The sequence below is a fragment of the Epinephelus lanceolatus genome, chromosome 23, assembly GCF_041903045.1.
Source record: "Epinephelus lanceolatus isolate andai-2023 chromosome 23, ASM4190304v1, whole genome shotgun sequence".
Classification (NCBI taxonomy): Eukaryota; Metazoa; Chordata; class Actinopteri; order Perciformes; family Serranidae; genus Epinephelus; species Epinephelus lanceolatus.
In genome coordinates, this window is record NC_135756.1 from 35,301,573 (window position 1) to 35,327,923 (window position 26,351).

At 40.8% G+C, this 26,351-nt stretch overlaps 1 protein-coding gene across 3 annotated transcripts in view; it reads left to right on the top strand.

Annotated features, from left to right (window-relative positions):
• Positions 1 to 25,724, top strand: part of tmtc1 (transmembrane O-mannosyltransferase targeting cadherins 1) — a 340,296-nt gene extending 314,572 nt beyond the window's left edge. For all 3 annotated transcript variants that reach the window (XM_033651702.2, XM_078165290.1, XM_078165291.1), the window contains 3 exons: positions 4,500 to 4,622; positions 11,336 to 11,413; positions 20,225 to 25,724. In XM_033651702.2, the coding sequence (XP_033507593.1) occupies positions 4,500 to 4,622; positions 11,336 to 11,413; positions 20,225 to 20,350 (327 nt within the window). In that variant the 3' untranslated portion in view covers positions 20,351 to 25,724. The remainder of the gene's footprint in view (positions 1 to 4,499; positions 4,623 to 11,335; positions 11,414 to 20,224) is intronic.
• The last annotated feature ends 627 nt before the right edge of the window (positions 25,725 to 26,351 follow it).

A 26,351-nucleotide genomic window follows, 5' to 3' on the forward strand; every position in this document is an offset into this window, starting at 1 on the left:
AATGTTTTGTATTTGAAAAAATAAAATTTGAAACTGAAAATTTTTGATCTTGAATTTTGAAAAATACATCAATGTATTCAAAATAAAAAATAAGTGTACAAAAAAAATTCAGGTTAAATATAATTATGAATCACCCTGGTAATTATTTTGAATAAATTATTTATTTCCATTTTTCACTTTCTTATATTTAGATATCTGAGATCCTATTTCTTTCAGTTGCACGTTTTATCTTTTGAGATTCAGGTCTTATTTTTTCCAGTTTCAAATCTTTTTTGTACATTCAGATCTTTCAGAACTTTCTTTTTCACTTTCAGATCTTTTCAGTTTCAGACTTTTGGCCTTGATCTAGCATGGGGGCGTGGCATCAACTGAGAGAGGTGTGGAATCATGACCGACAGCTTAACAAAAAGACTAATGCTGCATTCTGTTGGTAGCCGGAACCGGGATTGATACTGTTTCCGGTCCGGAAAGGTACAAAAGAACACCCGTTTTACCCGGAGGTCTCGTCATCAAACTCAGGCAAGGTCCAGGTAGACCGAGTCGGTAGAATTGACGTCACGACGAAGATGGCTGCGCACATTGTGAATGGTAAACAAAGTTATTTGTCCTCAATTTGTCCTCATATATGCTGTTTAATTAAGCGTTTGTGTTGTACAAATCATACAAGTACTTTGCAATGGCATTTCTATTTCCACTGTTGATTTGTGTTGGGAAAAAAAGTCTGTGCAAGCCCGTTGTAGCCTAAAGTCGCTTGAACCAGCAAAGTCTCCGGTGCTCAGCAACGATGCAAACAAAAACAAACTTACGGCGTGCCGCCATGTTTTCCAGACTGTTGCAATGAAATGCTTTCAGATCAGACGTGTCATACGGTCATATAAATCCGACAAGGAATGACCGGCCTGGATTGCCAAACGAATGTGGCATAAGGACCTTCCTCTGTCACATTGTCTTCAGGGAACGTAGGCACTAAAACAATTCAACTCAACACTTTCTATAGGCTACACCATGTGATTGGCAGTGACAAAACTGATGTCAGTGACAAACTTCCATTTGCACAGCATGCACAAATATCCTGCACGGCTAAATCTGTTTTAATTTCCACTGAAAGGCTAAGGCTGTTAATATGTCACTTTATGAAGTTTTAATAATCTTCAATACAAGGTAAGTTTATCCAAATATCGCCTTATTTGAAATTTACTCCGATGTTTTCGGAGAGGTGAGATGTGAAAGCTGTTCAAGACAGTACTGAGGACCAATTGACCCTTTGCTAAGCCCCACCCCTTTGTGATGGTCCGACAAGCTGTCGGAGTAAGCGTGGAGCCCACACTGTAACTAACTCCCTGAAGAAATATTATCATATTTTTGGAAAACTGAAACAGTGATTCCAGAGAGAAGCAGACAGAGGGGTCTACAGTCTATGTTTGAAGGATATATCCAGGATGTCAAACGGACTCAGTAGCAACAACATGTTAAAAAGACAAAAATAGTTAGAAGCTAAAGCCGAACTATAAGCTACAGATCACAGTGTATAAGTGAACCACCACATCACTGCTGGTCGCCACAGAAGACAGTGAATATAAAGGGAAACTTTGCTATTGAACCAGTTGTGTGGCATCACAGTGTGAACAGATGAACAGTGTTTGGCTTCGCCCCCGTGCTGCTGCCAGCATCCAGACCTCCACTGCCAGACAGGCAGGGATCCCTGGGGGAAGTCAAACAGCGTTCATCTGTACACAATGCGATGACACAGTTCCCCCGCTTCCCTTCACTGGTTCCTGTACCACAGGGTCGATCTTTTTTCCCTGTTATAATCATTAACAAGCAAAAGCAACATGCGTACATTCAGTAGGCTATATCTTCACGAGCTAGCTAGCTAACCCTACATTTTTCAGGGTTTGATTTTGGTTTTGAAACAGGGAAGAAACATAAATCTCCTTCCTACCTCTCCAGGTAACGAGCATCATTAATACACAACATGCCCCAGGCACAACATTTAGCTCCAAATCCACAAAACCAGCCTGAAAATGAAGGAAATCTGAAACGATTCCATTAGAGTCAATGGAGCACGGGTGTGTTGTTGTCGGACCCAGAGCTCTTGAATTGCCAATCACATGGTGTAGCCCAGTGGCGCCATACAGAGGAGAAAAGTTAGGACAATTCCAAGGGACCCTGACTGACAGGGGCCCCAAAAATAGGTAAAAATTAATATAGAATTATTAAACCATCATCATTAAGATTTTTTTTTTTTTTTTTTTCAAATATAGTAATAAAATTAAAGGCGCTGTATGTAAGAATGTGGTCAAAACGGTTACTGCACTCAAATTCAAAATACTGCCGCGAGTCGTGACCGCCCCCCCTCCCCTACAGATTCGAGGTTGCTGGACAGCGGCTGCCATGGCAGGGCCGTGTCGCCGCGTCCGTGATCTTTGGTTTTCCAGCGGTCCGTTTGAGCAAATCCGGCTTCTCTGCTGCTAACGCTGCTGCCGGGATACAGCGGAGGAGCCGGCTGCTAATGCTATGTACTGGGACACTGCTAATGCTGCTTGCCGTGCTGCTGTAGCTCAGTCGTAACTGTAACTGATGCTGAGACTCTACTGACTGTGTGACTGGTAGACGGCGGTGGGTGGCGCAACAGGTCAAAACACACATTCAAAACATAAACATGATTTGCGGACCGTAAAATATTTTTTTAAATGCGAATATTCTGGCCATACTATTGTTGTCGGTGAGATCAGTATGTTATATGAACATTATTCCTTAGTCTCTGTGACATATTAGGATGATTTTACGACTGTTTGCTTTAGATTTCTTACATATAGCTCCTTTAATGATCTCCTTGTTTTTACTTGTTTTTGGCAGTAAAAGTTAAATATCCCCTTTGACCAAAAAGTAAACATCCATATGTGACCCAGTTTTTCTCCAAGAAAGGTGGGCAGCCTATAGTCTGTGAGTGGTAGAAATTAACCTGTTAGCTTAATGTCCATAGAGAAATAAGATAGCTACAGACTAGTGTTAGCCTACATTTCACTCCTTTTTAACCTACATTTAATTAGTGCAGGTACATGTTTAGCAAGACATTCACATTAAATCAGTTGTCCCTGCCCCTTTTACCAGACTCAACAGATGGGTCAGAAGTAGCAGCCCTGTCTCCCCATAACTTTACCCCTCCCCATCCCAATGAAGAAGGTGGGCAACATTGTGTTGAATGACATGCCAGTTAGCATCACTGCAGGGAGTCTGTGGGAATTTATCTCTCTCTCTGTTTTGCTCTTTTTTACCATTAAATATTAAAATTAAATATTTTTTAATGACAGAAATTCAAAGAAATTATTTTTCCACATAATGATTATTATGAAACAAAAACAGCCTACAACTGTCTGTACTGGATGCTGGACAGTTGAAAACATTAGCCTAACTCAGCCTGTATTAAAGTTACAGGCAATATTAAAATAATCCAGTTAGATGCTTTCATTTAGATTGAATTATGGCTGTTAAATGACATCTATAGATACAGACTTTACTATTCCCTCATGAAGGGCAATTTATTTGAGCAGCTTACACACACACACACAAAAACATGTATCTAATGTTTTTAATCTAGTGGTGGTGATACAGAACTGTAGGTAATTTGCAGACAGCAAATGCATGTACAACTCACTAGCAGTAAATATTGTACTGGTATTATTTAACTACAGGAAGCAAGACAGTTGCATGCCTTCAAAGTTATGTAAAGCTTTTAATGGGTCGGTTAGGTCCTAGAGATGTGGTGACAACAGCTGCGTGCGGGGGGGGGGGGGTCTGAAACTGAATAGAAAAGATCTGTAACTGAAAGTGAAAAAAAGATTTGAAACTAAAAAAAAAATAAGTTCTGAATCTAAAATGATAAAACGTGCAACTGAGAGAAATAGGATCTCAAATATCTAAATATATGAAAGTGAAAAATGAAAAGAAATAATTTATTCAGAAGAATTACCTGAGTGAATCATAATTATATTTAACCTGAAAAAAACTTTTTATACACTTATTTTTATTTTGAATACATTGATGTATTTTTCAAAATTCAAGGTCAAAACTTGAATTTTCAGTTTCAAATTTTATTTTTTCAAGTACGAAACATTTGGCCCCAATATAGCTCCATAGGCTTGTTTTCACCTGGAAACAGACATAATTTGTCCATTCAGTGTGCACCATTTGTCCCGTTTAATTATTTTCCCCCAGAAGACCATTTGCAGCCTCTGGGCTTAATTCTATGAGCAGAAATTAAAAATCTGCATTTTATAAGTCAGTGTGTCCAGTGTGTCTGCGGGGAAAATAGCAGGTAGTGAAAGGTTTTTTTTAAGCACCTGCTGTGATATTTGCTCTAAACCAGCAGTGCCCCTCAACAGTCGCACCAGGAAGTACATCCAAACAGCAAGGCAATCAACTCAGAGTGGGGGATTTACATTTTTGTTGTGTTTTTGGTCTGTTTTTGTGTGTTTAACTGTGTGTGTCCACACCAGGCACTGGATGCTCTGGACAAGGCCCTGCAGCAGAGTCCCAGTGATATGACAGTTAGAGCAGAGCTATATTTCTCCAAAGGAAACCAGCTCAGAGAGATGAACCAGCTGGACCGAGCCTTTGAGGTACTGCTCTCATTTCTTCCTCCTCTCTCTCTCCCTGTCTCTCCAATCAAGTTTCCATTTAAACACATATAGTGTAACACAGTGTATGCCGTCCAGAGACTCTAACCTTTTCCTTGCATTTAACCCAAACAGTATTCCATTGTGAGTCACTCCATGTTCCTAAATAAGGTTATTCTGTATAATCTATCTAAGTTTTTATAGGTTACTGACTTTAAACAACAAGCATGCTCGCCTGGCTCGCATTAAATCACCTTGACTGTCTCTTACAAAATGCACCTATCTAACAAGAGACTCTTGTCTGTTGAGTCTGGAACGTGGAAATCTCCCTTCCTCTTTACCTTGGGAACTATGGCAATAGAGCCGGCAAGGAACCCTTATCTGGACAGCTGTACTCCCTCCGCCACAACAGGGATACCAAAGATGGAGTGCGTTTACAACAAAGGTCAAGTAGCCTGACCTTGAGGCCTCTTTTAGGCCTTCTGCTGACCTGACTGTTACCTTAAGCTTAAGTTTAAGTTTTATTTCCTTTATTAATCCCCCTGAGGGGAAATTCAATGTTTTCAATGCAATTGTCTGTGCTTCCGCTCTGATTTCCACATCTTTAGGCTCATTTTGTAGCTGTAGCTCCTTAAAATTTGAATGCGAATAGTGACAATATGATACTTGCTACAGTTGCATTTCTGTTAGTGATAAAACAGTAAAAACCATATAGAAAATTACCTCCACTTCAAATGGACTGTAGTCATAATAAATACATCATAATAATTAAAATAATCATCACTGATTGATCAGTCACTGAGTATGTGTGTGTGTGACATAAGCACATACAGCAAGCACTAGCAACCCTGACGCCCTTCACTTTCACTTTGGTTATCATTTAAATAGATCTGTTGACACACTCTGATTAACTTGTCTGAATCTGTGAAGGAGATCTCTGGAAGGCACTTTTCCTGCATAGGAAGGTTTGATTGATCTCCTGAGCAAAAGCTTCAGAGAGGAGAAAGCAAACACACTAAAGAGAGGCCACAGAACACTTTGGGAAACACTGATGTAGTGAAAACAAAGACAGAAAGAGGCAAGGAGGCCATCTCAGGTCATTGCAGCTTTAAAGACAATAGGTTTAGTGCATGGGAGACTGCGTTATTAGTTAATACAGATAATGGTGTGATATGTAACTCATCTGGCATTATCTCAGTCTCTGAGGGAGCAAAAGAAATGCAAGACGAGCAGTCTGAGAAACTGTTTCAAGTGTAACTTTAAACTGTTTTATTTTAAGACTTTTCCATCTTTTTTTTTTTTAAATCTCAAGTGTGTCAGAGCAGGAAGTCTGGTTGGTGATTCAAACATCCACAGCTCTGCTCTAATCCCTGCTTATAAGAAACGTAAAGATATAAGGTGCAAATCTTGAGAGCGTTACATACTGCAGACGTTTTTCATCAAGCTGAACATCCACAACTCCCGCCTCCCTCCAAAGTCCCATCCCCCTCCTTCTGCAACTCCACCTCCCTCCAAAGGCCTACTCCCCCCTCCTCCATTACGTCCTCATGACTTCTATGATAGACGTAGGCTTTGGCAAGGTAACGTTAGACTCAAAACAAAAAACGCAAACCCAACCCCAGAATTTTAACATTCAGTCGGAGTCAGTGATGAATGATGAGTTTTAAAATGAGGTTACAGTGCTAACGTTAGATAGTAGCGTTACTAGTAAGTGGAAACGCACAAGGAAGATTACGTTAATGTTTCAGAGGCTACGCTACAGTAGGCTAGCGTTAGCCATTAGCAACTGGATGCTGTGTTGTCATATAACGTTATATGTTAGAAGCAAACTAAACATAACGTTAACTGTCCTGCACAGTCAAATGCAACCCCTGAGTTTTGAAACTTATCCGGGGTCAGTGATGACTGATGAGTTTTATAATATAACGCAAACGCTAACGTTACATAGTACTGGTGACTGGCAACAAACAAGGATGATAATACAGATATTAGGGCTGTACCCAAATATTCGGATATTCGAATATTCGTTTCTATGGGTAGGTATTTGTTATGAAAATTTGGTATTCGATATTCGTTTTTTTTATTTACTTTTTTTTTTTTTACATATTTTTTTGGTGCTAAATGTAGTCTTTTTGTTGTTGGTAAATGTAGGTTATCAATAAAAATGAAAACTTTTAAATTGCATTGTTAAAAATGTGAAAATATAGTATCCTACCAACTGAGCTTGTACGCACGGCAGGCTTGAGCGCATCCGTCTGAGGCTGTGGATCAATGCCAAGTTTTACCACTGTATCACTAGTCCCTCTAACTTGTAGCTGTTTTTTTGTTATCTTTTGAATTTAATATGAATTATGGAACCATTTTTGTCAACGTTTGTTTCCCCCGTTTTGTACAATAAATTATTGTTTAAAGTTTCAACAAGTTTCTTTTGGAGTGCGTGACACAAGTGTTTTTGAAAACGACCGCGGACTGTCACCTGCTCAACGCATCAGTACCTTCGGATGTCGTGACAGTAATAGCCAATAATGTCAAAATATCATTTACAGACCGATTTAACAGACGATCACTGCTACCCAACCCGCAGGTCCATTTGCGGGTCCCATGGGTAACGGGTCGACCCGCGCATCACTACTCAGCTCAGTCTGTAAGGCTGTACACACAACAGTAAGGCTATAGACATTATATTCTATTCAGGCCGGCAGAACCAGCAGCGCATCGGCTCTACAGTGCACGGCACTGCTGATTAACCATTTGATTGTAGCACAAAGTGTCTGCCAGCAACCAATTACTTGCAGAGGCTTCCTACAACTTGTTTCAGCAGTTCCGATTTAATCAGAAGACAAATTAAACAGGATGACTAGCCAATGTGAAAATCAAAAGAAAGCATAGAATAATGTAGTGAAGGAGACTGTTGTGCCATCACATTTTTATGTGGTTTGAGAACAAAGATCCGTTCGCCGCTGTGCAACACTCCGCAATACAATTAGGTCCGAAAAAAACCCGGAGGAGTGCTTTGCAAGGAGTCTTTGAAAGGAGCCGAGCCTGGCGTAAAACCGGAGAGAGCAGGCAGCACGGCCGCAGCATGGCCACAGCAGCACACCCCCCCCGACCGCCCACCGTGAACGAATATTCGTTATAAATTCTGCCGAAGGTCTGAATGTTAAAAAATGGTATTCGGGACAGCACTAATAGGTATGTACATTAGGCTACAGTAGGCTAACCGTTAGCAACTGGATGCTGTGTTGTCATATATGAGAATATATATATGAGAATGGTGTAATTATTAACTGGTGGAATTCACTTACATTTTAGTGTACCATCAGCTTATTAATAGCATTTTAACCTAAACAAAAAAAGCGTAAAATATCCAGAAAGGTAAGTGTTGCTTTAATATATATTTTTGTGTGCAGGCCACTGCAAAAATAATGAAAATTTATTATCCTAACAGATAACATACTGGTGGCTAACGTTGGCTAGCTAACTGCTTTTCACCTACATGTGCAATTTTATGTGCTTGCAGTAAGAAGAGTTTTCAAAAGTGAAGTTATCAGTGTTTGTCAGGAAGCACAGCAACCTCCATCATGTAACTGCTGTCTTTTCTTTAGATTTTGGTATAAAAAGCCGGATGTGGCCAGTTGCAGGTGGCAAATCTTTTGACATGGCTGGCGACCCTGTGCAGCTTGGCGTCGTCCAGCTGACACTGTGTTCAGTCAGTTTCATTTTCACCTCTACACGTCATTTTTGTGCTGCCTACATCACCTCTTTAATGTTTGCGTACATTAGTACTCTTCATGACTGAAAGCACACAAATGTACACGTATGTCCATTCATGCAGATGGAGGTGGTCCAGTGTGGTCAGGAACCACTTTGCATAATGCAAACAACGTAGTCACATGTTTTTATTGTAGTTTCTGTAGTTGGATTTTCAGTGGTTGTTGGATGGTGGTTGGTGCTCTGTTCTCACATTACCTTTTCATTTGGGATCAGAGATTTGAATTTCTTAGCTGGGCCTCGATCAGTGTCTTCAGACATTCACAACCACCTGTTGTTGTTCCTTGACTGGAATGATGTGACCATGGACGTCGTTACGGGAGTACAAGAGACAGCAGCGCACGCAGCACAGCAGCATACAACACACTCACTGTCACACCAGCTTACAAGGCATATGCCCATATATGGGAAGTCAGAATGATAACTAATACTCTGTATTACAATTGTATTTATTGTGCATACTGGTGGCCAGCACAGAGTTGCCGCGTTGTAATTAGTCTTGTAGTAAGTATGAATATTAGATGATTTTTTGGAAAAAACAAAAAGGCAGAGGGAGGAGAGCAAGTAGTATATCCCTAATGGTGTTCAGTATATACACATACAACTGTCTGTTTCATTTTTTCCATTTATTTCCCACTCCAAACTGACCACACACACACCATCTAAATGTGAAGCAGATTGTCTCTTCTGTGCTTTGGAAGCTCTATCTCCGCAATGGATTGGTCGATTTGAGTGATAGACACCTCGTTTAATTTGTTAGAGTCAATAGAATAACGCTATACCTACAAGATTGACAGCACTGTAAGCCAGTCAGAGTCAGCAGAATGCCATTGTGGGTGAGGTGCCAGCTGCTGTATGCAGTCAATAGGCTCGTTCGAGAAGAACTGCGCCTCGCCTGGCGCAGACGAGAGCAGGCAGCCGCAGCAGGGGGCGGTGACAAAAAGCCGCGGTGAAGTCAGACAGTTTCCCGACAGTTTCCAGCAGCCTTCAGTCCATACAGGAAGTCACAGGCATGCTTACATCCTGTCTGGAATGATGTCAGTTCATTAAAAAAGTGATCAGACCCATATGCCAGTTTGTTTTCAGTCTCCAGTTGTTTAATTATGATAGATTAATTTATTTAAATGCTTTACATCTGATCTGTAGTTTATGTCCATGGTTTATACTCCAGTTTACATGAATTCTCCTGTAAATCAGCATCATATCAGTTTGACCTGTCCCCTCAGCTACACAGGCTAAATAAACAGTGTTTGATTGTAAGGTTAATATTTTCAAAGGAAAAAAATAGACAACAGCTTTCATTAATGCTCAGTCAGATACAGTCAGGGCTTCACATCTTTACAGATGTTTTGTTTTTGTTTTTTTTTAAACATTCTTTTTATTGAATATTTTCAAAATTATAACAGTCCAGCACAGTACATATACCGGTTGTATAAGATATGTAGCAAATCCAAAATACATCCACAGCAATGATCTCAAAAGTCTTTATTAGGTCTGACATTTCAGGCAATTGCACTCTGAGTGTCCAGATACTCCAACCCCTTGCCAAACTTTGCTGTAAAGAGGTCCTTCTGACTGTTAATACAAAATTTTAGTCTTTCCTGAGAAATATAATCTGATATCAAAGACTTCCACAGATGTATTGAAGGAGGTTCATCTCCTACCCATTTGGTCATAACAGCCTTTTGGCCCAACATAAGCAGAAAATGAACTGTGTTCTTATGTGTTCCTAATGATTCAGGGATACAACCCAATAGACACAATAATGGATTAGGCTGTAATTGCTGCTTAATTACCACACTAACCTCAGTACATATGGTTTGCCAAAACTGTTGAATCTTTTCACATTCCCAGAGGCAGTGAAGTCTTGTCCCTAAAATAGTCTGACATTTTGGGCAGTTTGGAGAAGCCCCTGTCGTATATTTACTGTACATATATGGAGATATATAAACATTTTCTAAGATATTATATTGCATTTCTCTGAATCTGTTACATATGGATATTTTCGTAGGTAAAAGTAAAATTTCCTCCCATACTTCAGTATCTATTCTTGTTTTCAACTGAGTTTCCCATGATTTCCGTAGGAATGATAACCTGTCGGTATTCAAATGCTGCAGCTTTGAGTAAAATCTGGATACAAAGTGACTTTGTTTAAGATTATCTGAAGGAGTCTTTTCTAGTAAGTTAAAGTCATCTGGGAGATTAAGAGTATCCATTTTAGTATGTACATAGTGTCTGACCTGAAGGTATTTGTAAAATTCTTTTGTTTGTAATTTCAAGAAAGGTAAGAGAAATTTTACAACTATCGTTCGGCGAAACAATTTCTGTTGTTGTTGTTCTTTGGCCCTTTATCTCTCTGATGCTTTGGTGTAGCGTGCTTTGGTGGATATGCGTGGAAACAGCAGAGTCTCTGCTTTCATTTGAGATGAATCTGGCGTGTGTTTTGCATAACGTGGTGTGGAGTTAGAGCCCAAAATATGGCGAGTGGGTCAGCACATCGGTGCTCTATGGAGTTTGATTTGTTGTTATTCATTTAGTTGTTGTTTGAGCTGTGTTTGGGGCATGTAAATAGGGTTTATACAGCCTTGTAGCCCAGGTTCTGCTGTTTAATTTGATGTGCAACATCACTATATTCTTCGTGATTAGTGCATTGTTTCACACTGTGTTTGCAAAGTCATTCTTGAAGTCTAATTTAAGCAACCTAATAATAGAAGACGAATGCTCATTCTTTGTCAAAATTCTTTGTCAAAATACGTTAAAATCACGTGTTTAACAGGGAATTATTGAAAATTCTCCCGTGGGAGAATCCCCGGACCCCCGGGTAAAAACTTGTTCCCACTTCAGGGCTAAAGCCCCAGATGTTTTCAGCTCCTAGTGACGCCCCTGGATGTGACTGTCTCTTGATATACAATTCTGAGTAGTCTGTTTTTGTTCTCTCCCACCAGAGCTACAAGCTGGCTGTGGAACTCAAACCTGACCAGTCCCAGGCCTGGATGAACATGGGAGGGATTCAGCACATTAAGGTAGCAATCATCAATTCATTTCTAAAGTTACAACACACAAACACTGGGCCATACTGTAGTAGGTAAAAAAACTGTTTTGATTTTTTTAAAACTCATCCAACATGCTTAGCTCCTCAGTGCTCCTGCTAAAAATGCAGAAGGGGAAAAATTATTGTTATTAACAGTAAGTTGTTATGAAATGACAGTTGTATACTGTGATCTCACAGTAGTTATGCCTGCATATTTCTGTGATTTAGCAGTATGCTCCTGTAAAATGACTATATTTAATGTAACCTCACAGTGATTTAGCAGTATGCTTCTGTAAAATTACTATATTTACCTGCATGAATTTCACAAAATAATTCTGAATTTGGTTAAATCTCACAGTAAAAGCTTGTGAGGTAGTATTAATGTAATTTATTGTGAAATATTACAGTTTCATAACTTCCTGGAAAGAATTTGAAGTGCACATGAACAATATACAGTGTGGGGCAATGTGACATTGACTGAGCCAGCATCCCAATTTCTTGATTGTTTTCCAAAATTCATTTGTACACAGACTTCCGTCTTATGTACAGGGTACTACACATGTTTTGAATAAGATGTCAGAAATTGATGAAGTTGGAGATACATATTCAGTAACTTTTGATGTAGAATCCCCATACACTAATATTGTGCATTCAGTGGGCATACTTGAAGGTAAATACTGTTTATCCCACGAGCAAGAAACTATGCCCCCTACTGATTTTCTTTTGAAAATGGAACTGGAGTCTTTGGGAGGAAGAGTTCCTTTGTAACCCCAAAAGAATATTTTCTTTGACGATGTTTTAGGTAGTGAGACTGAATTACAGTCCTTCATGATTACCCAAATTCAACTAATGAAATTATGAGATTAAAGTTTTAGTACTCTAAAGAGAAAATCAATTATTTAGATCTCACTTTTTATAAAGATAATGACAGTGGCACACATACCACTTTATTTCATAAAGAAACACATCATCATTTCTTCTCTGTTATCATTCTTTTCATCTGTAACACTTTAAAATCAATCAATCATCAATCAGTTTTATTTATAAAGCCCAATATCACAAATCACAATTTGCCTCACAGGGCTTTACAGCATACGACATCCCTCTGTCCTTAGGACCCTCACAGCGGATAAGGAAAAACTCCCCCAAAAACAACCCTTTAACGGGAAAAAAAAACAGTAGAAACCTCAGGAAGAGCAACTGAGGAGGGATCCCTCTTCCAGGACGGACAGACATGCAATAGATGTCGTACAGAACCGATCAACATAATAAATTAACAGTAATCCGTATGACACAATGAGACAGAGAGAGAGACAGAGACAGAGAGAGAGAGAGATGCAGGACAGACGGTAATGACAGTAGCTTACAACAACATTAATGAAAGTAATAATATAATTATAGTTCTGGTTACTGTGGTATGATATGTTGAAAGTATATATTAATATCTGATAATATACATATGTGACGATAATAATATGTGTATAATAACAGTAGAAGTATGACTAATGATAACAACAGCAGCAGGAGGCATCTAGAGCTTAGATTCTCTGCCCGAGCCCGAGATAAGTGGGAGGGACAGCGGCTTTCCATGCCTCCAAAAAATATGCCCTATTCATTCAGTGTTTACCCAACACGCTCAATACATGGACATGCAATGACAAATTGTCATGAACTTACTATGTTATAAAAAACGATGAAAATATGGACTTAGCCATGTTTAAAATGATCTGTTGAAGTGACAAAATGAGTACTGACGGGAACAGACGAGTGGAGTCAATGTTTAACTGGCGTGGGGAGCGCAGGAGAAATGCACTGCCTGTGTGGACAGTCAAGCGCCTGCAAGTACACTCGCAGTACTTCCACGGCACGGCACTGTGTCATACGGATTACTGTTATTTTATTATGCTGATCTGTTCTGTACGACATCTATTGCACGTCTGTCCATCCTGGAAGAGGGATCCCTCCTCAGTTGCTCTTCCTCTTTCCCCGTTAAAGGGGTTTTTTTGGGGAGTTTTTCCTTATCCGCTGCGAGGGTCATAAGGACAGAGGGATGTCGTATGCTGTAAAGCCCTGTGAGGCAAATTGTGATTTGTGATATTGGGCTTTATAAATAAAATTGATTGATTGATTGATTGACTAATGCGCTCGGTGTGTCCTTAGCGTTAATTGTAACAGCCAACTTATTGCAAAATGTCGGGTTTAAATCGGGCTCGGGCTGTTAATTACAGTTAATTGGACGGGCCAGGCCAGTCCCGGACATAATGTGCACAGGCTCGGGCCGGGTCGGGCTGAATTTTTTGGGCCCGATCTAAGCTCTAGAGGCATCTGGTAGGACCACGGCAGCAGCACAACCACACATGTCACACTATCCAGGCACCGCTGCAATACGAGTTAACCTGAGAGATAGTTGAGCACAAAGGCTCCGGAGAAGAAGCCGAGTTAGTGACATCCAGAATGGCCGAGTTAGCAAGATGCAGTAATAGGAGAGAGAGAGAGAGAGAGAGAGAGAGAGAAGGAGAGAAGGAGAGAAGGTGCTCGGTGTATTATAGGGGGTCTTCCAGCAGACTAGGCCTAAGTCAGCCTAACTAGGGGCTGGTACAAGGCAAGCCTGAGCCAGCCCTAACTATAAGCTTTATCAAAGCGGAAAGTCTTAAGTCTAGTCTTAAATGTGGAGATGGTGTCTGCCTCCCGGACTGCAACAAGAAGATGATTCCACAGGAGCCTGATAGCTGAAGGCTCTGGCTCCTGATCTACTTTTGGAGACTTTAGGGACAACGAGTAACCCTGCATTCTCCGAGCACAGAGTTCTGGTGGGATAATATGGCACTATGAGCTCTCTAAGATATGATGGAGCTTGACCATTTAGAGCTTTATAAGTTAACAGTAGGATTTTAAATTAAATAGAGTTTTTAAGGACTTACTAGGGCTACCTGATAATAGAGAGTTACAGTAATCCAGCCTTGAGGTAACAAAATTGTGGACCAATTTTTCTGCATCTTTTCAGGTCTTTTCAGGTCAAATGCAGTCTGTGAGGTTTGTTTTAAATGAGAATTAAAAGATAAATCTTGATCAAATGTTACTCCGAGGTTTCTTACGGTAGTGCTAGAGGCCAGAGCAATGCCATCTAGAGAAACTATGACATCAGATACAGAGTTTCTGAGTTGTTTGGGGCCAAGAACAATAACTTCAGTTTTGTCTGAATTTAACATCAGGAAATTGGTGCTCATCCAGGTTTTTATGTCTTTAAGACAATTATGAAGTTTAGTTAATTGATTACTTTCTTCTGGCTTCATAGATAAATACAACTGTTTATCATCCGCATAACAATGGAAATTTACAGAGTGATGTAAATGAATGATGTTACCTAAAGGAAGCATATATAGAGTAAATAGGATTGGTCCAAGCATAGAACCTTGCGGAACTCCAAAACAAACTTTAGTACGTAAGGATGATTCATTATGAACGTCAATAAACTGAAAACGATCAGATAAATAAGATTTAAACCAGCTTAGTGCAGAACCTTTTAGGCCAATTAAGTGTTCCAGTTTCTGTAGCAGAATTTGATGGTCAGTTGTGTCAAACGCCGCACTAAGATCTAATAAAACAAGTACAGAGACGAGTCCTTTGTCTGAAGCAATCAGAAGGTCATTTGTAATTTTAACTAGTGCTGTCTCAGTGCTATGATGCACTCTAAATCCTGACTGAAATTCCTCAAATAAATTATAATCATGGAGAAAATCACACAGCTGGTCTGCGACTACTTTCTCAAGGATCTTTGAAAGAAAGGGAAGATTAGAAATTGGTCTATAGTTGGCTAACACCTCTGGATCCAGGGTGGGCTTTTTTAGGAGAGGTTTAATTACAGCTACCCTAAAAGACTGTGGTACATAGCCTGTTAATAAGGATATATTGATCATATCTAATATATGAATGTTAACTAAAGGTAAGACCTCCTTAAGTAGCCTAGTTGGGATGGGGTCTAAGAGACATGTTGATGATTTAGATGAAGAAATCACTTTCTTGAAGAGAAATTGGGGAGAAGCAATCTAAATATATATTAGGTCTTACAGCTGTGTTTGAGGTTAGATAGGTACTATCTGAGGACAGGAGGTCATGAATTTTGCCTCTAATAGTTAGAATTTTGTCATTAAAAAAGCTCATAAAATCATTACTGCTAAGGGCTAAAGGAATACAAGGCTCAACAGAGCTTTGACTCTCAGTCAGCCTGGCTACAGTGCTGAAAAGAAACCTGGGGTTATTCTTGTTTTCTTCTATTAATGCTGAGTAATAGTTTGCTTTGCCATTGCGGAGGCCCCTCTTATAAATTTTGAGACTGTCTGCCCAGATTAAACAAGATTCTTCCAGTTTGGTTAATCACCAAGTCCTTTCAAATGTTTGCTATATTTGTTTTAACTTACAGGTTTGAGAGTTATACTAAGGAGCAAACTTTCTTTGCTTTGAGATGATCAATTCGGGAGAGGTTAATGTCGGCACGGGAAACCTCTATTACTGAAGGACTTGGTATTGAATTTAACAACGGAGTAATAATTTCCTTAAATTTTGCGACAGCACTATCTGATAAACATCTATTATAGTAACTGTTGCTGAGTGGCGTGTAATCGAGTAAAAAGAAATCAAAAGTAATCAAATAATGATCTGATAGCGAGGGATTCTGTGGAAAGACTGTTAGGTTATCAATTTCAATTCCATACGTCAGAACTAGATCAAGGGTATGGTTAAAACAGTGAGTGGGTTCATGTACACCCTGACTGAAGCCAATGGAGTCTAATAATGAGATAAACGCGGTAGCCAGGGAGTCATTATCAACGTCGACATGAATGTTAAAATCGCCTACAATAATAACTTTATCTGATTTAAGAACTAAACTGGATAAAAACTCTGAGAATTGAACAAAGGACCTGAACCCAAATGCACGACTCGAGAAGCAAAGTACAAAATCAAAGTTTATTTAAATAAAAACACAAAATGAAAATCACTCTCCAAAGAGGAAAAAACCTACACTAAATCTAAGAACAAAAATGATCTAGAAAATAAACGCTAGACTGAAAAAACAAACAGAAAATCACTCTACTGAGGCTGTACTATCACTATGAAAAAACAAACAGAAAATCACTCTACTGAGGCTGTACAATCACTATGAAAAAACAAACAGAAATCAAACATGAACAAAGTATCAAAATAACAAGACCTGACAATGGCAATGGCAAATGGCATGGACACGACACTGGTTCTCTGACACGAAGGACAAGACGAACTGGCACAGGACAAAGGGAGACGCAGACAATATATACACACAGGGTAAGGGCACAGGTGGAAACAATCAGGGGCGAGGCAGACAATCAGACCAGCAGGAAAACACACAGGGGAAGGAGCAAGTTGCCTGAAATGAGAGGAGAGTTAACTTTCAAAATAAAACAGGAAATCACGAGACAACGTAGACACGAGACAAACTGATTAAATTAACTTAACAACGTTTCTTGGACATGACAAGAATTCAGAAACAAATTCAGAATACAGGCCAGGAGCATGGTACACTATAACAAATAAAAGTGGCTGCGAGGTTTTCCAGGTCGGATGTAAAAGACTAAGAACGAGGCTTTCAAATGAATTATAGTCTAGTTTAGGTTTAGGGCTGATTAACAGACTAGAGTTAAAAATGGCTGCAACTCCCCCTCCTCGGCCGCTGCCTCGAGGAATGTGGGTATTATTATGACTGGGAGGAGTGGATTCATTTAGACTAACATATTCATCTGGACACAGCCAGGTTTCAGTGAGACTGAGTAAATCAACATGATTATCTGATATTATTTTGTTTACTAACACTGCTTTAGACAATAGACACCTGATATTTAACAGTCCGCATTCAATTCTCCTGTTTTGTCTTTGTCACAGAAGAAGTTTTAATTTTTATGAGGTTGTTATATACAACTCCTCTTTGTTTAATTTTAGATTTAGATAATTTAGGTGGTCGGGGGACAGACACCGTTTGTATAAAACTATGAAAACTATGGGTGGGTAATTGCACTAGAAGCTCAGAGAAGTGTATTGGACTGCGACTCTGAGTCCTGATCTCAACTCTGGGTTGTCAGGGATTTGAATTACTATTAAAATTTTCCAGGTTCCTAGAAATGAGAGCAGCTCCATCCAAAGTGGGATGAATGCCGTCTCTCCTAATAAGACCAGGTTTTCCCCAGAAAGTTTGCCAATTATTAACGAAACCCACATTGTTTGAATATCCCTTATGGACAGTTTCGAGGAGCCAGGCGTATTTGTGACTCTGACTCTGACTTTGATAAGCAAGCAGAAAGTCTAAGCAATTGACAGAAAGGTCTTACAAGCCACATATTATTAAGACAGCCTCAGAAAAAGTCAGACATGTAAACTGCAGCCATCTATTGTACATGTCTAACACAAAGATGGGAAGTCCTCTAACTCATTTTTTGTCACTCGCTATAGCACTAAATCTAAAGAAAGCAAACAGATCATGCATTCAAATTGGCATATCCTTAAAAGTGACCCTAATTTGAGAACAGTCTTCCATGAATTACCAGTTATTTTATACAAACAAGCTCCCACCACAAAGGAAAAACTGGTACATAGTTATTTACCAGCACACAAAGAGGACATGAAGTTAAAGAAACCCTCATGTACTTTCAAGTGTCTCATTAACACATATAAGCACTGTCCAAATGTGACTCAAACAAAGACCACTGATTTCAAAACAGGAAGGACATGTGACCAAAGGGATTTCATTAACTGTAACACAACTTTTGTTGTATACTTCTAACATGCCCACATTAGCTTTGACCTTTAAGACTGGGCTGTCTGTGCAGTAGAAAGATGCAAACACTTTTGAAATTGGTGCTGCATGATCAGTGAAAGAGAAGAAAAGGGCTTTGGCATTCACCTTTCCCCAAGAGGTAGAAAACCCACAACTCCCACCTCTTCATTTGATCTTAGTTTTTTTAGCTTCCATTTTCACAATACAGGAAACAGTATGGCACCCACTTCCTGTTCACAAATTCTCGTTTTACAGCCAAACAGTGTACTTAAATATGTTTGTGTGGACATTTTGGCGAGAAATAGGCATTGCAATAACAAAATCTTGATTTATATTTAAAGTTTGTGTCCATGGTGGTGGAAGGAAATTTAGAAGTTCAATTTGTAATTTCATCAAAAGCCCTAGAGCCTGCGAAATCCAGCAGATAGGATTCGAGAGATGGGCAGAGAGATCTAGGTGCTGGTAAAATGGACAAGTTTATCACAGTTCATTTACCAGCCTGTTCTCATTCCGAAGTCATTGTGCGCTTCCAAACAAGAGTGCGAGAGCATCAGCATAAATTGACCATAGACACTCACTACAGCTAAACCCCCACACTGCGGCAAGCAATGCCTCCTCTCCACCTGTGCTCTCCACACCTACTGACTGCCTGCACGCGGAAGACGAGAGGGGTGAGAGACAGCGCAGTCATGGCCCAAGGAGCTTTGGACTTTTATTACTCTGAGCAGCATTCATGGAGATGAATTACAAGATAATAGAAACCTTGCATTTTCCCTGGCCACCTGAATAAGATGCACTATGTGTTGCTGGTCGCTTTTTGGAAATAAAGTCTCCAATAGGGTCTGAAGTGTTGATAAATCTAGTGAGAAAGTCACCAAGTTGGCAACGTTGTGGACATACCAAACACTGACTCATGAGGGCCTTTCAGGTTTTTTGCATTACCTGAAGGCCACCCTAAGGAGGTGAGGAGAAGGGTTGTTAGTTGGCTGCAATCTGCAACCTCACTGCGAGATACCACCAGTCCTACACGACGCTCCTTTAAAGGCATAGTGCACCCAAAAATGAAAATTCAGCCATTATCTACTCACCCATATGCCGACAGAGGCCCTGGTAAAGTTTTAGAGTCCTCACATCCCTTGCGGAGATTGGCGGGGAGAGTGGCCAGCACACCTAATGGCTGACGGCACCCCAGATTAACGTCCAAGAACACAAAATTGAATCCACAAAGTATCTCCATAGTCATCCATAGTGATCCAAGTGTGCTGCAGCCCCGACATAAAAAGTTGTTTGGAAAAACGTCATATGAACTCTGTTTTTAGCCTCACTGTAGCCTGTAGCTCTGGATGCTACTGGATGAAGCAGCCGCCACAGCTCATGAGCCTCAGCCAGCCGCAGAATACCAGAGTCGAGCACTGGAAACCTGGTCGTGTAGTTGTTTCAAATGCAAAGCAATGCCAACGGATGAGGAAAGTCTTTGCTGCTCAGACTGGGAATTGGCGATGCCTGCACTTGAGAATCTGGACATCAGTACTGACGAGACTGCTGGTCTTCAGAGATCACCGATCACCCTGAGCGCACACACGTGAATGCGAAGCACAGAGAAACAGTCAGAGCTACAGGCTACAGTGAGGCTAAAAAACAGAGTTCATATGACGTTTTTCCAAACAACTTTTTATGTCGGGGCTGCAGCACACCTGGATCACTGTGGATGAGCAGTATGGAGATACTTTGTGGATTCAATTTTGTGTTCTTGGACATTAGTCTGGGGCGCCGTCTGCCATTATTGTGCTGGCCGCTCCCCCCGCTGATCTCCGCAAGGGATGTGAGGACTCTAAAACTTCACCAGGGCCTCCATCGGCATACGGGTGAGTAGATAATGGCTGAATTTTCATTTCTGGGTGCACTATCCCTTTAAGCTTTTGACAGAGCAACCGCCCCCTTTAGTTCTGAATTGAACATAGATTGGTTGTAATCCATGCATTGTTCTGTGTGTGTATGCAGGGAGACTATGCAGCAGCCAGGATGTACTACCAGCGAGCCCTGCTTCTTAGCCCCGGTTCCAAACTTCTGAAGGAAAACCTGGCCAAGCTGGACCGGCTGGAGAGGAGACTGACAGGGGGAGCATAGACCACTATGATTTCCCAAACACTGCACCATCCTAGGCACAGACCAGGGGAGCCCCCTGGAGCCCAAACACCAGCCACTGTGCTGCTGAATAATACTGAACTGATCTGGTTACTAAGATGAACAGCCTGAGTGAGAGCAGAGGAGGAGGGTGAACTTTTCAGGTTTGCAGTGTGTTTGGAAGTGGACCGGGTTTGCTGGAATCAAAAAAACTGATTAAGCCACAGTCCAGAAGCCTTTTCTTGAGTAAGCAGAAGGGAATGGCTGAATGAAGACCACTGGGTGCTCCATGTGTTGCCCTCTCTGGATTAGCTTTACATCAACATGCACATCTGCTTAAGACATTTGTGTTTGATTGATTATTATTTAGATTCATGTGACATCATTTCCTTTATGGGACTTAATCACAGATTGTATTTCAGTCCTCTGTTGGAATTAATCATGTATTTGCATTGGTGCAGTAAAAGTATATGGAAATATGTTACTATTATGAAGGGAATAAGCATGGGAACAGTATGTCTAAAGCTGAAAACACACCAGCACAACCGACGCACGTCAAGTGCCGCCCAGCACACACAGGTTGTGTTGCGCTGCAGCTCATCAATAGGTGACCACACAAAGTATTGTTACTGAAAGATCTGTACCACTTTTACTTGTGTTAGCTTAAAATCATGTGGACACCCACTAGTTAAAGTTGAAATCCCACCTGAAGAGCCGATCCCCAGAGCTATAACTCACCAAGAGCTATCTTTTTGGCCATTCTCCATTCCAGTCCAGGAACGCCAACACACGTCTAGCTGCCACCAGTGTGGGGTTGCACATTGCAAATAATATGGTCATATTTTTTGACATGTGCCATTTGCTGCCGGTGTGTTTTGGCCTTAATGAAATAATCTAAGCTTAAAGGTCCACTCACTAGCTTTCAGAACTTTCAACTGCATCTCAAAGTCGTCTTTGGCGAATGGAGCTTGCTCAGGTGTCATCAGGTGGCCTGACTTACACCTGGTCACTTGGTCACTCATTCACTCACACACACACACACACACACACACACACACACACACACACACACACACTCACACACACACACACACACACACACACACACACACACAGGGACAATGATTAGGACAGGTCAGCTGCCCTTTGCACTTTTACCCTGTGCCCTATTGTCAAACCAGCCCAGGTGCTTGTTCCTCTTCTGAATCAGTAGACTGGGAAGCATTGGGTGCAGAGTGTGCTTTTTTTTCATCCAGAGAAAATAAAATACAGCTATGTAGCATTTGCTGTGCTACCCAACTACTTAGAGGAATAACAGTTGACTGCTTAAAAGGTTGTGTGCTTTTTAAAATGGTCAAGCAACCTAAAACCAGTTTTACTGTATGTGGTGGTACAGTTCTATACTGGTCACAAATTTGTCTCACCTTTTGACAAGAAATTTCTGACTCAAGTACCAAGTCCTCCTGGAGAATTCAAAAGCTCAAATTATTCATGTTGTATGAATCAAAGTTAAGGTACAACATTCAGCTGAAATTGACATGGTTGAACTTGACTCTGTTAGCCTTAAAAAAGTACAAAACTACATCATCCACTCACAGTTGTAGAGTGTTTTTAAAGAGTGGCATTTCTTGTTACAAGTGAAGTGGAATTCAGGCAGGACCACTTCATTCAAAGAAAACTTTATTTCCATTTGCAGTATTATATTTGGTGGTATGGCTCTGTTCTGGGATCTCTCTGCCTTTCCTTAAGAGAGCACAACTCTCTGTCCTTCCACTCACAAACGAGGAAAGCCTGAGGCAGAGAGAGAACACGTCTCTGCCCTTCCACATGCATACCAGGTAGGGCTGGGCGGTAGGACAAAATTTTCATATCACGTTTTTTTTTTTTTAAAAAATCACATTGGTTTCATGGTATTTGATGGTATTTTGCTCGGGTTCGGCCCCCTTGTCATGCTGCTGTGTTGTGCTATGGCCTATTCAAGTGCTGGAATTTGTTATTTGCGTGGCAACGCCTGAATGCAACACAAGCTCCGCTCCATTAGTGCCATGCTCGGTTATAATTGTTTCGGACTCGGGTCGGCTTCGGTCAGGAAAATGCGGCCCAAGCCGTACTCTAGTGTGCTCACCCATCGGGGCGAAACTCCACCGTGCGCAATACAGAGAGCAGAGGAGAATGTAAACACTCGATCATGTAGAGACAGAAATGACATGCCGTCATGTAAATAAGATAAATAACATAAGGCTATTTAGTTTGTTTAATAAAAGGACAAGGTATAGACCTGTTCTATAGGCCAGGATATGAAGCGTCCGTAAAAATCATCAGCGGCGGCATATATATATGCATATAGGGGAAACACTGCTCTTTTTGGTATTAGTTCTTATGGGTCATCGTGTTCTTCTTCAGCAACGTGTACAGTTGCTTCGCCTTCAGAACTCTCTCCGGCAGCCATTCTCCCTCTAAACTTTTCTCTATTCTTTCACTCTCGCCAGTTCTAGCATCCCTGTGGTGTGCAGCGGTGAAATGGGTCCCTGCTGAAACACTTTACAGCCACGCACGTTCCGGACGTTGTTTGGGCAATTCACCAGTATTGGGATATATGAAAAATTCATATCATAACAAAAATAAATACCGGTTTTCGGTACAAAGCGGTATACTGCACAGCCCTAATACCAGGAAAGCCTGAGGCAGAGAGAGCAAACCTTTCTGCCATTCCAGAGCAGCAGCAAAGCCCCCCTGGGAACAGAACAGAGCGAGCATCAATGACAAACAGAAATTACATTCCTAAGTCAGACACAGCATGAAAAGGAGGGGCTGGGGTAGAGGCAGGTTGCAAAGCAGCTTGCACAGGAAGCAGCAACAGTAGGCAGGCCAAAGCAGTTTAAATAGAGTGCCCTGAATGAGACTTGGCAATTGGTTGCATATTTCTATCAGCTGACTCCCTTTCATCAATCGGCTGCTCCATCAGTTGGTTGGGCTGCTTAAGATCAGCTGATGTAGCTGGGATGTGAGCTGAGGTCAACATAGTGTCCTGCCCGAACTAACGCTACGCTCAAGTTTTGGCCTTTGGCTAAGTGTGGCATTATTGTTAATTCTGCAGCTGATACAATCCAGCAAAAGCAACGGTTTGTGTCAACTAAATCTGTCTGATTGTGATGATCTGAGGTATCTTTTGTTGTATGTCTGTTGGTCAATGGAATTGAACTTGTATTGCGCCTTTCTAGTCTTCAGACTACTCAAAGCACTTTAACACCACCGCACATTCACCCATTCACACACTGGTGGCCGAGCCTACCATACATGGTGTCACCTGCTACTCAATTAACCATTCATACACAATCACACACTGATGAAATAAGTGTGTAAGATGAACAGTTTTGGGGTTCAGTATCTTGCCCAAGGATACTTCAGCCTACGGACTGGAGGAGCCAGGGATCAAACTGCCAATCTTACGATTAGTAGCCCATTTTTAACCTTCAAAGGCATATTTGTTAATCTATACTGTGCTTCTTGACCACAAACATCTCCTCTGTTTAAATAAATGCTCCCTAATTTTTTAATGCATCCTCAGCATCCACATTGTCCTGTTTGGATGCCTCTCTATGTGCACACCCTAACAATAATCCCATCTCCTTTTCTGCTTTTAAAATTTATGAAATAATATCCACTACGCACACCTATGTCTTAACAACATACTGAATGCCCATGGATGCATTCCAGCATTGTTGGTCTGCACTGCCACATGATGACACCTGAACCAGCACCATTCAACAATGAGAAAGGATTGAAAGCCCCAGAAAGCTAGTAAGTGGACTCCTGGGTTCAGTTTTGTTGCAAATGAAGGGAATTGTTCTACTCAAGACTTAAGTCCCACTCTCTGCTGAAAAAATGTCTGAATACAGTATAAAAAAGGCAATATCTGTAAGGATCTTAGATTTTATAACATGATTATATGAGAACTTTATTAAGATTCATAACAGCTGCTTTCCATTTAGACATGGGCACAAGACCGCCGCCATATTTGTGTTTGATTTGACTGTACCCCTCAGTTTCGCTATGGCAGTACACACCTCACACTTAAACAAGACGGAGAGACAACGATATTTGTTAAAAATTTCCATTACTGGTTCCGACCCATATTTAGTACCCTCAACAGTATTTTGTCCGCTAACCTCTGCAAAACGCCTGCCCCAACTCATGTTCCCGGATATTTATATTTATTTGATTCATAATCCGTCCCCCGACAGCCGAGACAGCCTGAAGGCTTTTAAGAGCACGGATGCCTACCAGTATGCTGTAGCTGGATGGGTGAAGGAAGCACGGATATGGCACCTGGAGCCAAAGAAATTATATATCATCACGGCACATGTAAGTAATTCAACAACCATGTTTAAAAGTGTGGTTTTGGTAGTAGTTTTCTGTTAACGTTACCCTGATTAGCTAGCAAGTTGTTAGCTGCGGGGCTATCAGTTCGCCAGTTTGTTTACATTACCACTTTAGCTCGCTGCCAGCTGACATCCATGCTTTATCATCCATGAAGGGAAACGTATGTGTGACTTTTCATGTAGACTGTTTGTGGTTAACTCTGATCATGTTAGCAAGTGAGTTGTTTGCTAAACATTTGCACTTTAGCATGCTGTTGGGCTGTCGGCGTTAATCATATGGCATCTGAAGTTAATCATGTTTCGCGTGTTTTGTAAGGGGTTTTCAAAGACTAAAATAAAAATTAGATAGAGTTGAGGACTTGCCGGACACGAAGTGTTGACTGCACAACCTGGAGGTAGCTGTTGGCTGCCAGTGGTCTCTTCTTATCGCAGCCAACCATTTATTCCGCTGGTCTACATCCTTTGGGATGGAATAAAACTGTAGTTAGGGGTTTCTTTGTCGACTGGTATCACAGCCAACAGCACAACATATTCCTGGCATCATTCAATGAACATAAATTTTCGGTCTCTCGCAGATTTTCCTCCTACTCTACTTGTTTTGGTAATGTGACAACGCTGTGACCTGTGATCTGACTACTGTGGGCGGACACAAATATGGCAGCGTGAAAACACTGTGACGTCATGTGGTCTTGATGAATACAATGTTTGTGTGCCCCCCTTGCCCAGAACTGGCTACAGTGTAAGATCTGATGTTACAAGCCTTCTGCAAGTATAATAAGCTAGTGTGTGTACTCCTGTGTAAGGAGTTGAAACTCGTGGCTTCATGCATACCATAGCCTCTAAGGATTGCCGTTTGATTGCTTGTTGTGGTTTTGTTGACAGTGATGTTGATTATGAATGATTTTTTTGTTGTGGAATGACAATGGGATGAAAATGAAGTGACTAGTGCAATGACTGTCTTGCACCAAATAAATAAAAGTATATGTTTTATTAAATGCTGTGTTAAGTCATATGTCTATATAGTAAGCAAATAAACACTTCACTGGACTCAGTAGGCACAACAAAAACGAAGGGACAAAAAAATCTACAACCAGCCTGGAAGCTAGCTTGACAGGCTGGACAAAATTGACAATGAAAAATAGTTCAAGACGGTCCAAACTGCCATAACGTTCTCACTCCGACTTTGTCACATATTGACATTTGGTGTTGGACTTTGTCACACATGTTGATATTCTGGGACAGCGTGTCAACTTAAGCCTGTTACATACACTGTCTGTTTTAAAAATGCACTTCTGTTTTTACAGGAAATGTAAAGTTTGCATACATGTGTGTCTTTATAAATAAACACACTACATCAGTACAACACCAGGAATTGACAATTTTTTGCTTTAACAACAAATGCACTGGGTAACCTTAAGCCAACACAAACACATGGTTGGGTTTAGGCAACGTGGTGAAAGTTGTTGGTTGTTGAACCCATCCACCACCCCTCCTGCTCACCCTACTTTCCATTGTTGTCCCTCCGCGTTAACACCCAATGCCGCTAGGCACCATTAAAAAATTATGGTAACCAGCCACTTTTCATGTCAAAGGACAGTTTCTTTTGTCAGTGTCTGATGCCG